At 29.5% G+C, this 18,213-nt stretch overlaps 2 protein-coding genes across 3 annotated transcripts; one reads left to right on the forward strand and one right to left on the reverse strand.

Annotated features, from left to right (window-relative positions):
- The first annotated feature begins 2,674 nt into the window (after nucleotides 1-2,674).
- LOC100793572 (protein translocase subunit SecA) lies at nucleotides 2,675-4,723 on the forward strand. Its single transcript, XM_003556226.5, has 4 exons — nucleotides 2,675-3,204; nucleotides 3,803-3,913; nucleotides 4,255-4,335; nucleotides 4,447-4,723. The coding sequence occupies exons 1-4, from the start codon at nucleotides 2,971-2,973 to the stop codon at nucleotides 4,528-4,530; spliced, it is 510 nt and encodes a 169-aa protein (XP_003556274.1). The 5' UTR covers nucleotides 2,675-2,970; the 3' UTR covers nucleotides 4,531-4,723.
- Nucleotides 4,724-5,913: 1,190 nt separating this feature from the next.
- On the reverse strand, nucleotides 5,914-14,050 carry LOC100794091 (protein GLUTELIN PRECURSOR ACCUMULATION 3). 2 transcript variants are annotated; one of them, XM_003556227.4, is made up of 16 exons: nucleotides 13,782-14,050; nucleotides 13,595-13,692; nucleotides 13,241-13,379; nucleotides 13,134-13,162; nucleotides 12,916-13,012; nucleotides 12,763-12,818; nucleotides 12,570-12,677; nucleotides 11,788-11,844; nucleotides 10,642-10,733; nucleotides 9,630-9,714; nucleotides 8,482-8,634; nucleotides 8,054-8,154; nucleotides 7,310-7,474; nucleotides 7,107-7,219; nucleotides 6,441-6,522; nucleotides 5,914-6,254 (listed from the first exon to the last, which is right to left on the reverse strand). In XM_003556227.4, exons 1-16 carry the CDS (start codon nucleotides 13,841-13,843, stop codon nucleotides 6,198-6,200), a joined length of 1,494 nt encoding a protein of 497 aa, XP_003556275.1. In that variant the 5' UTR covers nucleotides 13,844-14,050; the 3' UTR covers nucleotides 5,914-6,197. The 2 variants fall into 2 exon arrangements, with proteins under 2 accessions (XP_003556275.1, XP_006606283.1); XM_006606220.3 differs by having other exon boundaries at nucleotides 7,107-7,222.
- Nucleotides 14,051-18,213: the final 4,163 nt, after the last annotated feature.

Consider the following 18,213-nt stretch of genomic DNA (forward strand, 5'->3'; position numbering starts at 1 on the left):
AATTAAATTTACTATTTACTGACAAGGATAAGTTCTGGACTTAGATGCCAGTACATGGTCTACTTGCAATTAACTAATTAGCTACGAGTAAAATAATGTATAGTATTTAATGTAAGATAGCTTTTTTAACAACTATTTGCAAGTGGAGTATTATCTAATTGGATGTCACATCATGCCATGATCTGTATAAAAGTTGGCATAAATATATGCAAATAATGCTACCAAGTTTAATCAGGTAATCCCTAATTATATGATCCTATTGATTAATTCGAGTACGTTGAAAAAATAATTAATTACATTAAATTTTCTAATTGTTTATATTTTTATTTTTTATATTTTTATTTATTTAATTATTTTTTATTTATATTTGAAATGAATAATTAAGTAATAATAGATATAAATAAAAATAATTAATACATATTATAAAAAAGACAAACAAATTTTTAAAAAAATGATTAAGAATGTAGGGAGTATTTTTCTTTACCAAACAAATTAAACATGTACTTTTCAAGACTAATTCATTTGTTGGGGAGATATGATAAAATATGATAATAAGATAAGAATATGATATGATACACTCTAATTATATTTTATAGCCAATAATACATTAGATAATGAATATATAAATAATGTTTAAATGATAAAATTAAAATTATAGCTTCGATAAAAATCACCTATAAATTTTTAAAGGCAAATATTTTATTGGCCTTTAAAATTGTACTATTTTAAAAAGAATAATAACTATTTAATTTTGAATATTTTAATTAATATTATAATTTAAATTTATGTGTCAAAATTATTAAATATATATTAAAGATAATAGGTTTAATAAAAAAATCATAATATATATGTTTTATTTTATTTTTTGTTTCTAAGTGTAGAGAATTGGTTAAATTGGAATATCCTCACACCAATTAATCCAACTCTCTTAAGTATAAAAATTTGGTTAAGTTGGAACAATCTCACATCAATTATTCCAAGTGTCTTTGGTGATATATGTGTGTGTGGTGTGTGTTATGTAAATTAATATATTATATGGGCTTAAATGAAATTTTGGTTATCTTATTTTCATTAATCCATAAATTTAGTTCTTTCATTTTAAAATATAGACATTTAATTTTCCTATTTTAAAGAATATGTTCTCTTAATTTAAATTAAAAACACTTAGTTTTCATATTTTAGAAAATTATTTATTTTAGTCGAATTTTTAATTTTGCATACATTTTATTTTTTTATTTTGGTTCAATCAAACCCTAAACTTAACATATTCATTTAAGGTACCATAAAAAATAATTTAATTAATTACAATGTAAGAAATAAAACATAGAAAAAAAATAAAGAATGAACAAAAATTGAGAATTTTTTAAAATATAGGGACCAAATGTCTTTTTTTTAAAAATAGAAAGACCAAAATTACATTCAATCTTATTATATATTATGTTTATTAATTATAAATATATATAATTAATATATTTCTATGTATTATATTTATTACATATGAATTTAATATATTTTTTTGCATAATAATATTATATATATATATATATATATATTATAATATATGTAATAATTATTTCAATATTCAACATATTACATATAATATAATAAATAGAGAGAAAGAGACTTTATTCCATTATATTATTTTCTAATTGAGTTTTTTTTCTTAAGATAAGAAATGTACTAGATCGATAAGATAAAGCATACTTATTATATTCTATATTAATTTATTAACAAGTCATTGGTTTGAGTGGTACTAGACTTAGTCTCTTTAAACAAGATTTTAGGTTTAGTCTTGTTAATAGAAAAATGTAGTTCGAAAGGGAAAAACATTAAAGATAATTAATCCATTTTTTCGATGGAAATTAATTACTGACAAAATCAGTGGATTCTTCATATCAATAATATGGTTAAAAAAATATTATATATCAACTACCAAACTATTTTATTTTAAAATTAATTGATTTTAAATGTAATTATTGGTTTTAAATGTAAGACTTTATAACACCCCATTCACATATACTTACCGAACCACGCGATACACAGTAGAAACTAGAAACTATGGTAACATTGCAAAATCCTTCCACAAACCATGGAATCAAATAACATATATAGGCTGTGGGCTTTGATAATATGCTAACAAATATACTAATCCTACTCGAGTAATTGAGACAAGTGATATGGTAACTTTGCAAAAGTTGTTGCATAATTCTTGTGCATCTAAAAAAATCTAGATTACAAACTATAATGCTATTTTGCTACATTCTTTTATTTATCGACAATTGTCATTTAATGTTTTATCATAAAAGTTTCAAGTGGGGCTACATCAACTCATACCGAACTACTAGTGTAATTAGCATTACTCAACCATAACTATGGTAATTTCTAAGGTTAGATTTACTTAAACCAAGATGAGAACTGATTCAGAAAAGTTACATGGTATAGGTTTCCCAAGTGTGTCTTATGCATGAAGTAATGTAAGTTGGCAACTCCAAACACGTAGATTGCTTCCCTATTCAATGTCCATTATCTGACTTTGGATATAAGATTACAACTTTGCAAGTGCCTTTTGAGAAAAGCAAAGATTCTAAAGCATATTCGTTTGACAAACAATACAAAACCACATCATAATCCATCATCAAGTGTTTGTTCATTGTGGATGCAACATAATATTATTTTCAGTTTTACTACAAAATCTTGAGTGCCATTATCATTTATCAGTGGCTCTCTTAAAGGAATCCTCAGGAAATAATAATATTCCTCAAATGCATCCAATATTTCTATTGAAGAAACAAATTTCTCATAAAAGCAAGGAGCTCCTGGGAGTGTCTTTACTGCATTTAGAAGTCAAGAGAGAAGCAGTTGTTGAAATGGGAAGAAAGAATATTGAAGTGAAAGCAATACAAGCCTCTTGTTGAAATACATACAAGTGATACAACACAATAGTTGGAGGAGCAAGTTGTGTGGAATCATATGGGCCTAGTTTGCAGCAACAGAGAGGAAATGCAGAAAATGAAGAACCTTGGAAGCAGTGGGAGGCTATCAGCAGAAGAGTATGAGGATGAGGAGATTTCAAAACTGACCATCTCCACATTTCAATCTAAGGAAGAGGAGATTGAGAGGAAAAAGATGGAAGTGAGAGAGAAAGTTGAATTTCAACTTGGTCGTGCTGAAGAAGAGACTAGGCGCTTGGCACACATTTGGGAAGTAAGTTTCATCACAAGGCCAGCATCATTTTCATTTTTCAATGTTATAAATAGTTATAAAAACTTGGTTAGATAAAGTGAAGGCAACGTGGTCTCAGTGGGTTCAATTCCAAGATCAAACAATCCCCAATGTTATAAATAGTTCTTGGGCATGATCATCATTTTTTATACAATGTTAATGCTACTTAGAGTTACTATATAATTTGGTACCTCAAACTGACATCTTGCTTATCTTTAATCCTTGAATGTGTTAACTTGATCTTATTTTAGTCTTTTTGGAGACTAATTAGTCCTCAAAAGTGCACATACATATAATTTGATCCCTGAATGTATTAATTTATCTCACATTTTGATTATATATTTGTGATGAAAGGACCAAAATATGAACAATTTAACACATTTGAGGACTAAATTATACAAATAAACATTTTCAGGGACCAACAATAAACATAATGTTACTTTCAGAGATCAAATTATATTAACTCTACTTCTTATTACCCTGCTGTTGACAGCAGAGAGCTTCAGTTAAAGTTAAATTCTAACATCAGTTATTCTAACCATTAATGTCCCGTGTTGTTTTTGTCATAATACTATACTAGGAGCTTGAAGTGCTGGATGATCCCATGAGGAAGGAAGTTGCAATGGTACGCAAGAAGATTGACTTGGCTAACAAAGATTTAAAGCCACTGGGACTCAACTTCCAGAAAAAGGTATGAAGTACCGATTAATTAGTCTCGGGGTACACAAGATTTCATCCCTTCGTTATAGTTCTGGAGAAAATAGTTTATGTAGCGAGTATAAAAAAATTTTACATTATCATCTACTCACAAATTAATATTTATGCTAAATTTGTTACAATAACTATTAAGTCATATTTACCTTCATTTCTAATTTATCCAAGTGCATCGAAATTAAACTTTGTTTTAAGAAAAAATTAATCATGAATAACCAAAAAAACTTTGAAAACGCGATAATGCATGGTATACAAAAATGGGATGGTTTTGTCAATTTTGACAAGAGTGAAAACTAATCTTTGATATTTTTCTGTTAGGAGAAAGAGTATAAAGAAGCCCTGGAAGCTTTCAACGAAAAGAACAAAGAGAAGGCTCATCTAGTAGCCACACTAGTTGAGGTATAGTACTTGAACAATCTATTTCAACGTTTTGATCTTTCAGTGTCTTGTTATCGTTTTTAACTGTCTTGGTAACAAATTTATCTCGTCATATTTGCAATTTATTAATAGATGCTGACTGAGAGTGAAAGACTGAGGATGAAGAAATTGGAAGAGCTATGCAAGACCATAGAGTCTATGTCACTGAAACAATAATTTCTGTGTGTGCGCTGAGTTTACTAGCTTGATTTATTCAATTTTCAGTGGCTTGTGTTTATATACTTACATTCTTATTTTTCAAAATGCCTTGTTGATGGAAGCATGTGCATGTGAATAAAAGAAGAAAAAAAATGAAAACGAGTTTTCACATTGGATTAATTGAAAAGAGGAAATGTGCAGCCAGACATTGCTAGTGTCTCTTCTAAATCTAAATAAGCTATGCATGAATCTACAAATGATTGGATGAGATTATAATATGAGTGAGAAAAAAAAAGTTAGTGGTTATAATATCCATATGTGTTTGATAATTTAAGTTATTTCCATAAAAACTAACTGAAAAGTTAATAAAATTGAAAGTTGAAAATTTAACTAATTAAATTATAATAGTTGAAAAGTATAAAATAACATAAAAATAATAAAATCATGATTTATTTAGAAAAAGAATGAACAATTTGAAAAACATATTAATAATAAAAAGAAAAAATATAAAAAAACAAAAATTAGAAACTAACATTTTAAAAATTATTATAACGTTTCAAAAATACTAAAAGTTAATAAAAAAATTATTAAAAAAATTGTTTATCAAATAATTAAACAAGCTAAAATTTAATAAAAAAAGATTAATAACTACTTGAAATGTCTTACAAACATAATCAATTATGGTCTACAATTACAAAGAAAAATTAAAAGTTAAAAGTTTGTTTTTTATAGTTAATTTTATTTTTTTCTATTTTATCTCTAACAATTAATTTGAATACGAAACTAACCCTCATGACATCCAAGCATAAGAGAATAATATTTCACGGGGCATACACTCGCAATTTTTTATTTCTTTTTGAAAAATTTAATTACAACACACGTCTCAATAATTTGCAGTCACCGAAAGGTCCAAATACTTCTAGTACCAAATTCCTAACTCATGCAGAGAAAAAAAAAACTTAAATAGATATTAAAACTATTATTTGAAATGTATAAAGTTGGGTATGTCAGAAATACACTTGTCCTCAATAATTGCTTTTATACATTGTCAAATAATTATTTGAACTAGATTCAAATACATGTGTTGAGAGTGTCTGTTTTTACCATGTTATTATATCTACCAAATTTATCAATAACTAAAATATATTAAATATTGAGATGAAATTTATGTTGAAATAATCCAATTGAAGAGTCACTTAATTGGTAAGGATTGTGCAAAAGTTGCTTACATAGCAAAATAATAAAATTGAATTAGAAACTTGAGCTGTTGAAATTTGCACTTCAAACTTTATATATTATAAATGTTTATATTAGACTGCAGATGAGATTTCTAACATCCCAAACATAATTTTATAATACAAGAGGGAAAAAAAGCATGTTGAGAAGGGAGGAGAAAAACAATTTTGTACATCAAACATTATGCACTCGGTATGATTCAACACCAATTGTTCTCTTCGGTTTTGAAATTTGCTGATATCTTCGCAAATCATGAAATCGTAGGTTCAAACATGGCATAAAAAATGTTGAAAATAGAAAAGCTACATTTCAGGATATTAAACAAGGTCGATGCACTGTGAATCATGTATTGTTGGGGAACCATGTTTTTGAGACAACTCACCATGGAATTCTTTTGGGTTTTTTTGGGGGGAGGGGGGAGGGGGGGATCATTTTCATCAAACAAGCATTCATATAGGTAGCTGTTTGTACTCTGCCAAAAGTTTTGGAATATCATCCATGCGCAACTGCAATAGGATTAACGGGAGACAATGAGAAAAATAAAAAAGAGTATTGTAAATTAAACATAAAAAGGGTATCAAAGCTATATTTTCAGAATTTTTTTTAAAAAAAAATGAAAAAGCATATCCAAGAAGAAACAAAAGCACAGGTAAAAGTGAATATTAATATCCCTTTAACCACTAAAGTATTACCTGAGTAGCATTTTTTACATGGTAAAGTTGATGCATCACTTGTTCACCAAATCCAGGTTGTTGAGCAGATGCACTCCTTTCTCTAATGAGGTTAGAACAACAAGCAACATAAGCCAAACTATTCACCAGTCAAGTTCGTAAAGAAAACGAATTATACATAAATTGATAAACTATATATGAAGCTTCTTTCGTCGAATAAATTTTCCTTTTCTATCAAAACAAATTCTTGTCCTCAATTTCTTCCAAATCCCTCCAATTTTATTTCCAGAAATAGTTGTAACTTCTATAATTAATTGACATCTACCACAGGGTTCTAAACCTTCTACTAAGATCTCCAAGTTCCACTCTCTTCAAAGATTTGCTCAAGCAAACTAACAAAGATTGCCAAATGCCAGTGGATCAATAAACTTCAGAAAATGCTATCTAGCAACTTTGATGCAAACATGGGGTAGTGGATTAGGCCAGTAGGAAGGTAACATTAAATTGTGTGTGATCAATGGCATACTGGTATCCTAAAGAAAAATAGTAATAAATAAGCATGCATGCAAAACTAAAAGCCACCCAAAACTTAGCTGATAATTGGAGGCTCGTCAAATTTAAAAATTAAGAATTTTAAAAGTGTCGTAAACACTATAGGGGGAAACAGCATAGAAATATAGTTCTTACAGATATTGCCTGTATATTAGACGTTGGTAATCCCGAAGCAACGGTCCAAGCTCTTTGAGTTTAACCATATTCGATTCAGACTTTCTCCAGTGTTCACGAAGTGCTTCAATTGCCTTCTTATTGGGGAATGAAATACTATTTCAATTAAAATTACTATGATATGGACATATATAAATTTTTTCACACAAGTTAAAGAATCTTACCAGTGAATTTGTAGAAACATTTTCACCTGCTAATCTTGATGCTAACTCAAGAAGCTCTTTATCTTCCAACTCATTTACAATATGAAGCCTAGAATTGGATTCCGAAACTGATATTTGCAATCGTCTTTGCAATTCAGAGAAAGGAAATTTCTCTGTTTGGCTTTCCTGAAAAAGGTGTCAGCAGTAAATTAATCCAAGACATAAATGAATCTATTAAATGAGGGAAAGATAGTACAATGTGTTCAAATTTTACTTGGAATTAACAAATGAAATCCAAGGTTGTCAAGGAAGCATCAAAGCACAATTTTTTCATTTTGGGTTGCATGTGATGACACAAGACTTGGAGATGGAATAGGAAAAGGTGGCTAGGAGTGAATACTGCTAGTGCCACTGCACTACAAAGACATCGCCAAAAAGAAGAGTTGGCAAATAATTAAAGGAAAAAGCTTCTCTTTAGAGGGGGGGGTTACTGCCTTTGATACTTGGCACAGTAACAATTCTCCACTTTATTTCAACAGATATATTAGGTACTATATCTACCAATTTTCTTATTTAGCCTAAATTTTGAATATTCCCTTCAAATTAAAAGAAATACTAGGAAGAAACAGAAGCACCAAGGAGATAAGGCATGATTTTTTCTATTTTAAAAACAGGTGTTAAAAATAAAACTTGAAGAGTTAAGACAAATATGGGATGGATCATAAGGCAAGAGATAGGTGTTATTGAAACAAGATTAACCAATACCTTGAACTGAGGTTGAAAATCATCATTAAGTGAGGTAACATCCTTACTTTCAGGAATATTTCTGGGTGGAGATGCAGTTAATCTACTTGCAATTGGGTCCTCTGTAAAACATGCAAAAGTGAGAGAAATTTAGGATGCCTTTTTGAGCCTCTGAATCCTCTTTTTACTGAAATTTCTCCAATAAAAAAGTATTTCTTGAAAAGGAGCAAATTTGATTAAGTATTTAAATTACAGTACAAGACAAAATAGAAAGTTCAAAGAATAGGATATTCCTTCCGATCAACTCAAAAACAGTACTCCAAGCCACCATAAAAGAGTTAATTATCCTTATTTGTACATTTTTTTCAGTGAAAATACCTAGAGTTGAAAAAGAATTTAACGACAAAAACAAATGGCTTTGTAGCAGGCCGAGAAAGCACAATGAATACCTTGAGGGACTAACCACCAGGGATCACCATAAGTTGATTTCCCATCAAAACCACCAATTAGCAGATACCGTGAACCAATAATTGACATAGAGTGGTATGCTCTAGCAGGAGGGGGTTCATTGCCTATGGAGAGCCGCTTCCACTGTGCTGAAACTGAATGCAACAGAAAAACAAAAAAATAACCCAACCCAACAAGTTAAGTAATTGAATTTAATATTGGCCACTTTTCCGGTAAAAACTTTGATTTTGTACATGACTTTGTAATAATTTAAATAAAAAAGAATGGTACTATATATGATTTGTCACAAAATTCATGCATCTGAATATCATACTTTACAGACTAGCCTCTTCAGCAAAAATTAAAGCAACATGTAACATACACTGAATGAATTCAAGGACACAATTCTGCATCATTAGCTTATTGCTGCTCTCTAAATTAAGGTAACTTTTTTTTATAACAAAATTAAGGTAATTAATCCAAAAGCTCAAAGTGAAAATTAATCTTCTTGAACCAGAAAATAAATTGTTCCATGGAGTTTCATTAAGGTTCCAAGAGCAATAAAGGATAAGTTTGTAACTCCCCAACTCATGAAGATTCATGAAGCTCGCATCCTAAGGAAAATCTAATCTGTATGAGAACTTTAAGCTAATTATAGAAAAGAAAAAACATAAAATGAGAAGAAAAATCTTACAAATTAAGGGATGCTAGACCAATGAGAACAAAGCCAGATATTTGTTATTTGATAAACTTAAACTTTAATGTTTACAACATAATCTTCAAAAAATAGTATACATAAATAAAACAAAAACAAGGAAACTGCAGCTAAAGAACCTCCTTGGATACTACAGGTTAACTTCATAAAACCAGACTTCTGATTACTGGAACCAGAATCTCTGATTTCCATGTACAGAAAAAAGTAATAGCAAAAGCTTCCCTCATGTAACTCATATACATCATCCATTTTTCTCCCTTAAAAATTTAGCAAATTCCAGAACATATTCTGTATGTGAGAAATGTATGTGCAAGGATGCCAGACTGTTAACAAGTTGGTTTTAAATAGAATAGATAAACAGAGACAACAGTAATGATGGTTCTTAATATAGCAATTGTGCTAGATACACTAAATAGGTATAGTGAAAGTTCTCACCTCTGTCTAATATAATGCAATCATTATAATAGATATCATAACGACTCAACCATCCACCAGTCCCATGCCCTCCAAACATCAACAACTATAAAAACCCTCCAACAAAAATAAAAAATAAATAAATGACAGGATTTCAGGCTAAAATGGTAAATTTATACATTCATGATGAAGGATTAAGTATTGAAGGTCCTAGAGGGGAAAAGAGGAACCACCACACCATCAGAAATTATTTGATGACAGCAACCATAATGTAATATTTAATTTTATCATTTAAGTTGATAAATATAAAGTTGTTCCTGATTGGTAAAACTTCATTAAAAGTAAACAAGTGATATCTCTTGAATAGAAGCATACAAGTTGTTCCTTGCACTATACAGTTACAACACAATCTCCTCTATGAAATATCTCCCATTATATATTATTCATTTCATAAGGAAGCAGCTAGCCTTTGACTCTCAAATATCACCTCATGTGGTTTGGCCATGTTTGAAGAAGAATAATAGAAACTTTGATGAGAAAAGAGGACCACATGGAAGATAGTTTGATTAGAAGGGGTAAAGTAAGACCAAAGAAACCTTTAGGAGAAATCATAATGACAGAACTACTCTAAATGATTCTGTTGAAAATATGGTTTTTGATAGCCCAATGGGAGCAATTGATTTGACCCACAATCCCATTTTGTGGGATAAGGATTAATTTTTTTTGTTGTTGATGTTGATATCAACAAACCCTCTAACCTCACAAGTCACAAGTTGCCAAATGATCTCTCTTACTCATCATCCCACGTATAGTCTGTCCTATATCAGTACATGCTTAACATGCACTGAATTGTCTAACACTCAACCTACTGAAAAAAGAATAATGACAATGATATTTCAATGTAGATCATTCTATTACAAGATAAGGTAGGAAGTAGGAACAGTATAAAAATCCATATTTGACATTAAAAAGTTACAAGCAATCTACAAAAATAGCAAAACCAGAAATAAAAGGATTTTGAAAGTGAGATTACATAGTGTCCTCCGGATGTCACTGTATGGCCACATCGGGGAGAAGGTGCTTGACCTGGAAGCTTTAATTGAGTCCACCCAGGTGCTTCATTCTCTTCCCTCCACAACAAATACAAACTATAAGTACACAACCCAGCTTAATAAGCTACCAAGAAATAAATATTCTTAGTAAAAGAAAATGTGTTAAAGAGGAAGAAAGAAAGTATAACTAGACAAATAAAAAGACTTTCTCCAAAGGAAAAAAAAAGGGAAACAAAGAACCAACAAGGATTGAAAATGTTCCAATGCCATATAATCACTTTGCATGTCAAAAACGTAAAATCCCTTGAAACAATAGACACTGAAATTAAGACCAATGATAGCCTATAGTTTGAAACTTCAGACATAATATAAAATGGAGGCCTCTTGTGGCCAATCCTCTGGTTTCTATTTGTAATACTTATTCAATTCATAATCCTCACCCATTTAAGCTTTTTAAACTATCACTATCTGTCTTCCCTGCATTTTTTTTGTCACCTCTCCTCCATCTCTCTTTATCTTGGGAATTGACACATGTTATGTTGAATGAAATGGCAATGTCAAGTGGTCTTTCAACCAATGTTGTAATCTCTTAGTCTTAGAGGAAATACATTTTATATATATTGGAACAGCTTGGCAAGTCACAACCAACTTAGGGACACAACAATGGATTCAAATGTCAAGCTTTTATCTGTAATAAGGGAGCCATTACCAAACCCTAAACTGATTGTGTGTTTTATGTTATTTAATCATGTTAACTAGGGTAACTATAATCCTTCTATTTATGAAACCTATAATATATAATAGCGTCCGCTGTGTAATTGAGACACACAGAACATCACATGTCTCTCATTCTTTCTCTTTCTTAACAGAAATGAAAGAAGTGAGATGTTACCATGTCAATTCCAAAAGGAAAATATTTGAGTCAACCTAATAGTGTAAGAAGTTTCATACTGACAACAGATCAAATTAAAACTAGAATAAAATCAATAAATCTCACAACAAAAGAAGATTTGGCACCTGACAATGACATAAAGCAAAGGAATAAGACATAACAATAACAACTTGCAGCCGGAAACAAAATAACAGCATACATAATGGATATATAAAGATGGTAAAAAAATACATACCTTCTTCAATGAGGCCCTTCAACGCCCATAAATCGCCCATAATTGGTCCACCTCCTCCTGTTAAAGTCAGGCTAGAGCACTCATTTTAGCTAATAAATTATTATGAAATTGACAATATAGCAATTAATATATATGCCCACTTCATTAATTCACAGCAGTTATTTATTTACATATAAGTTAGAGAAATCAATGTCCAGAAGAAAAGTTGCAGATTCAGAACTTATGTTTTTTAACATAACATGTGCCAGTGAAAGAGGAATAAACTATAGAATGAGCTTTTGGAGTTTTAGAGTGCAACAGCAGTGCATCCTGAAATAGAAAAAATTAACCAACACTTCAACAAGTTGAATTTTAATAGTTTCATTAAGGAAATTCTGCATCTTCAACATAACTTCATGACCATCATGCTAATCTGAAATTTCACCAATCTTTGCCCTAAATTCAAACCAAAAAAGAAGAACCAACTCTTGCTCCCAAACTATTGTATTAAAACTACTTGGCTTAAAACTGAAATAATAGTGAAAGTGATGAAATTGATCATTGTTTGAGAAATTAAGACATGATCTTTTAACATTGAAATTAAAAAAAAACGTATAAATAGAAACAAAAAATGAGGAACAAAATAAATAATTATGCGATAAAATACTCTTTACACATAAGGAAATTGCCTGGTAATAACTGAGTGTATTCTCCTTATTAGGATAAAAATACTGGCATAACTCATAAAAAGATCAACATCCAAGCAAATCAATGCTTAAACAAGGAGAACTATGTCACTTCACCTCTTCCACCATAAACAAGTAACCGTTTTTCGACCATTGTGGCAGTATGCCCACATCTAGGGTGCGGCAATGTTCCAGAAACTGAGAGCTCCATCCACTCGAGGGATACTAAGAGAGAAAGAAGATGATGTTATAATTTGTTTCAACTGCATAATTACATTATAGGAGACAAAATTTAGTTTCAGAAAAATACTTGTATCCAAGACATAAACATCAGATAACCACTTTTTTCCATCCCATCCACCATACCTGCATCACACAGAATCCACCTCACTACATGTTTTAATTTACTCTTCAGCTAATTAGCATTAAAAAAACCAGTCAAATCAAACACTATATGCCTCACATAACAATTTTACGGTTTCCAACTGCTGAAGCTGCAGCAAAATCTCGTGGTGAAGGCAAGTCACCGAAGCCAGTTAGTTCAGACCATTGCCATATATCTGGAACGTATTATTCATTCCATGTGTCAGCATGCCAAAAAAATAGCATTAGTCCCAAACATGTCAGTAAGTTCCCACAGAACATGAACTCAGCAAAGACTGCACAAAATGCTATACATACCAGTATCCAAAACCCAAAAGTCCCCCAACCTGTAAAATTCAAACACCGTGAGATATAACATACATTATAGTTACGAAAGAAACAAAACACCAAGATGCAACACAAACCTTTGACTCCCAAGGCGACCACCAAAAATGAACATATGACAATCAATGGCAACGGCAACATGGAAAGCCCGAGAGCTAGGACCCACATGCCCATCTGAACCACTTCCAGTGCACTCAGGCTGAAACCATTGTTTGGCCTCTAAAATATGATAAATGAATAAAAGGTTTAATTTTGAGTAAATATATATGATAAGTGTCTGGACTTTTACTATAACTACCTTAAGAGTCAAAGTCATATTAACTATGATTTCTGATCAATTGAGAGTATAAAATGTTTCGTGCCAACTGTGCATAAAAATTTAAGTCTTCAAATTTAATGAAAGACACTAAAAACAAGAAAAAGGGTTCCGTTACCAATATCATAGACAGCCATATCGCTGAGAAACTTCTTATCCACGAGTCCTCCGAACACGACAACCTTGGATTTCCCGATGTTAACAGCGGAATGACCACTGGCAATGATACGAATGAAACAAAATGAGATTGTGAAAAAAGAAGTAAACAACAAAGAGAATAAAGAGAGATGGTGTATTGTTATTGCCTGCGACGTTGGGGATGGGTTCCGGCGAAATCAGAAGAAGAAGCTCGAACCCAGTAATGCATTCTTCTTGTTTCGTTTCAAAGTCCTTCGATTCGAATCAAAGGATTGTGAATTGGGATGCAGCAATACTAATCAGGATCAACCCTGCTTCCACCGCTGCACTATGCTTCTGCTCAGAAATTTATTATTCTTAACCATGGCATGAAGAAGTAATTTACAAAATTATATTTTTTTTCTTTTATCAAACCCATGACCAATTTAGGGATGGGTCGGGGCTGCAAAGGTGGGGCGAGTACGGATACTGATATAAAAAAACGATTTTAGAATTTTAATATTTATTTACATATTTGTTGAGTTTTATTGAATTTGGGTATATCCGTGTAATCTATTATACTCTTATTTATAATTTTAAGTTATTTATATATTTTCAAATAAATTATATATAAGTTTATAATTATATTTTAATTCAAACAATATATAAATATAACAAATAAAAAATAAATTAAAATAAAATAAAATAATAATAATTTAATTATATTTTTAATTTTTTTATTTAATTATTTACCTATTAATCTAATCGATTTAAAATTTAAAAAATTATAACAATAAAATTTCAAAAAAATATTAAAAAAATTATAATATGACAGGTATGGATACGAGTATAATTTGATATTCATCTTCATTCTTATTTATACTTATATTCATATTCAGTTAAAAATAATGTCATACACATGGATACGGATTTATTTGTCATGTCTAATAATCATACTTAAATAATAAAATTATCTATTATTTATGCTTAAATATTGTAACTCGGGCGTTCAAAAAGAAAAAAAAATAAATTATACGAAAGTTATTTTTATTCCAATTTTTTAAAATATATTAAAATAAATAATTATTTTCTTAAATAAAATAAATTTTATCGGGATCATACAATCGAGAAAAGGATAATTGTTGAAAACATAATTTCTCAGTTAAGGGATCCGAAGTTCCACTCACGACATGTTGGTGAAATGCCACTAATTTAAAAGGGCAATAGCAAATATTGTTTGGCTACAAAAAAATAGCAAATACTGTTTGGTGTATTTAACGGGTAACTTCACAAATATTAAAAAATATTATATTGAAAGAGAATATTTACCGAAAATAAAATTCAAATTTATAATATAAATAAAATTTAAAGGACTTCCACGTATATTTGTGTTAATAATTAAGGGTTAATTATATTTGTAATTCTCTTATTTTAAAGAGTCAAAATCTTTTATGTAACAAGTTTTAGGTTGGATTCACTTCTTAGAATAAGATAAATAACAAGTATTTTGTTATATTATTTGAATCCAAGTATATTTGTTGTGAATAAATCGAATTAAACTAATTTAACTTTAACAATTATTACACTATTTTTTACAACTTGATATAAAATACAATTTTTATTAATTCAACCAGTTGAGTTATATTTACATGTTACCAATATTGCTTATGTTAAAGTTTGTCAAAATTGGATAACAATAATAAAATAATCAAATTATCCATATTTTAGTATATTTTAAAATGTTTATATTATGTCGATTTTAATTTATATGAACAAAATAGAAATGATTTTGTATTAATATGAAATTTTGCATATGTGATTTATCTGAGAAAATTTAAATTCAACGGTGAGTTTTAAAAAAATATTATTTAGTTAAAAGTTGTAGAATGTTGTAATAATTATCAAAGTTATACCAGTGTAATTTGATTTCTTCTCATATTTTGTAATTCTTGTTAAATATAATATAACTTGAGCATAATAATAGAGAAAAAATATAGAAGAAGAGAGTTTAGAGAGAATAATACTTGTGTATATTCATTTCAAGAAAAGTAACATATTTATAGATACAAAAGGTACTTGAAGTGTTACAAAATATAAATACAAAAGAAAATAAAATAACAAAGATAAAGGAAGACATGGGCATCCACAAAAGATTATTCATAAAACTCTTGATGTGATGTTTGTTATATGAGAATATACCTCGTTAAAACCTTATTAAGAAAAATTTTGTGGGATAAAAATTTAGTGAAGGAAGAAGAGTATATCATTTTTCAATATGTTATCACTTGTCTCATTAAAAAACCTTGTCAAGAAAACCCAATGAGACAAAGTCGTGACTAAGGGAAAAATGGTGCATGACATATTATTTCTCCCCTTCATGTAGACAATTATCTTTAAGACTACAAAGTCCGATGTAGTTAATCAGCTCAAAAATCTTCCTTAGCAATGACTTTCTAAAAAGATCGACTAGATTCTCACATGAATTAATTTGTTGAAAATTTATATCACCATTTTTTTGAAAATCACTAGTGAAAAAAATAGTAGAATATGTTTTGTTTTATCTTTTTTAATGCATCATTCTTTCAACTGAGTGATACATACAACGTCGTCTTCATCACAAGTTTTTCACACATGTTGAATTACATATCTCAACCAAATGCAGTTGCGACTTACCTCATATAAAGCTAAAATTTATACATAAGATGATGTTGTGGTTATGGTTTGTTTCAAAAACCGCCATGAAATGGTTGTACCACTGCATGTAAACAAATATCCTATCTAAAAATTGTCAATATAAGGATCTAACAAGTAACTTGCATCTGTGTAACCAATTAGATCTAACTTTGAAACATTTGAATAAAACAACTCCATGTCTACAATGTCCATAAGATGATGAAGTACGTGCTTTACTCCATGTCATTGTCTTCATATAGGCAAATAACTATATTTTGCTAATAAATTAATTGCAAATGATACATCAAGTCGTGTATAATTAACAAGATACAATAATGCTCCTATAGCATTGAGATATGGTACTTCAAGACTAAGTAATTATTCATTTTTTTGTTCTTTAGGTCCGAAAAGACTGTTGTTCATATCTAAAGACCTTATAGCAATTGGAATACACAATGGATGTGATTTGTCCATATAGAAAGAACCTTTTAAGCACCTTCGTTATACAAGCTTCTTGATGGACAAAAACTCTACCTTTTAAATATTCTATTTGTAATCCTAAATAGAATTTTGTCCTTCTTAGATCATTTATCTCAAACTCTTTCTTCAAGCAATCCATGGCTTTTGAAAGTTCTTCAAAAGTTCCAATGATATTTATGTGATCCACATAAATAGCAATTGTGACAAATCCATTTTTAGATTATTTTTTCTCATGAAAATACATGCACAAATGGGTATTCTTTATATATGGATGTTCCCAAAAAAACATTGAAAGTTTTGATCTCATTAAAAATGATCTTGCAATCAATCTTAGAACTTTAATGATGCAGGTCCATTTTGTGCATAGGCATGTGCTATGGGATGTTTAATAGTAATTTCAATATACATACAATACTCATTAAATATATAAGATAAATTCCCTAGCACTATCAAGAGAGATTCTATCAATTGGATGATAGAGGATATATAAATTCTTAGTTAGATTAATTGTTCCAACAATCTGATAAATACATAATTGCGAGTTAACAACAATAAATATGTGATCATTTTAATTGATGCATCAACTAAAATCATAAAATATGTAAATGATCCATACAATGGGTGTATTGACCTACAAATATCATTTTCTATCTATTCTAAAAAAAATAAAATTGACCCATTCCAAATTTTTACTAGTGATAGTCAAACACATAATGTCATCGCCGCTCCTTCTACGGTGCCAGTTGCCAAATGCATGCTTACAATTTATACTTGTCTTCAGCATAGCATCAACAAGTGAGAGAATTTGAAATTTAAACAGTTTTAAAAATAACATTTTTTAAAAAAAATGTTTTAAATCAATTCAAAAAATTTAAATTTTAAATGTTTAGTTTGAACAATAAAATTTAATTTAATATATGTCAAATTTATTTTTAAAAATATACATTTAAAGGGAATTGCCAATGCACACAACCTCTTTTTCGGTTGAAGCCTATTAGCAACCTTCATCAAAATATTTTGGACTAAAAAATCATTCTTTTGTTTCTTAAAAATTTAATTTAGGGTAATAAGAGTAATTTTTTATTTTGCAGCAGTCCAAGTTCAAAATTCTTTTTAATGGGCGTATGAATAAATAAAAAAAATAATGGGTGTGATTGCCCTAAATTTGAACCACAAATATGAATAAACCACTGTCAACATAAATCATTATGAATTATAATGCTCCATGTATCCTGTTGTGGTACTGAATTTGCTTTGGAATTATTTAACCATTCGCATGCCCCCCTCTCGATCCCCTGCCTTGTTTGATCCTTAACTTCGTTATAAACTCAAAAACAATCTTGAGGTTGATTCATTTTCTCAGGATTTTCTAATAAAAATAAGGTTTCCATTTTACTCTCTGTCTTAATAATTATTATTTTTTTGTTTTTAACAGAGTCCCGTATAATCAATTATATGCCAACGGCA

The sequence above is a fragment of the Glycine max genome, chromosome 20, assembly GCF_000004515.6.
Source record: "Glycine max cultivar Williams 82 chromosome 20, Glycine_max_v4.0, whole genome shotgun sequence".
NCBI lineage: Eukaryota > Viridiplantae > Streptophyta > Magnoliopsida > Fabales > Fabaceae > Glycine > Glycine max.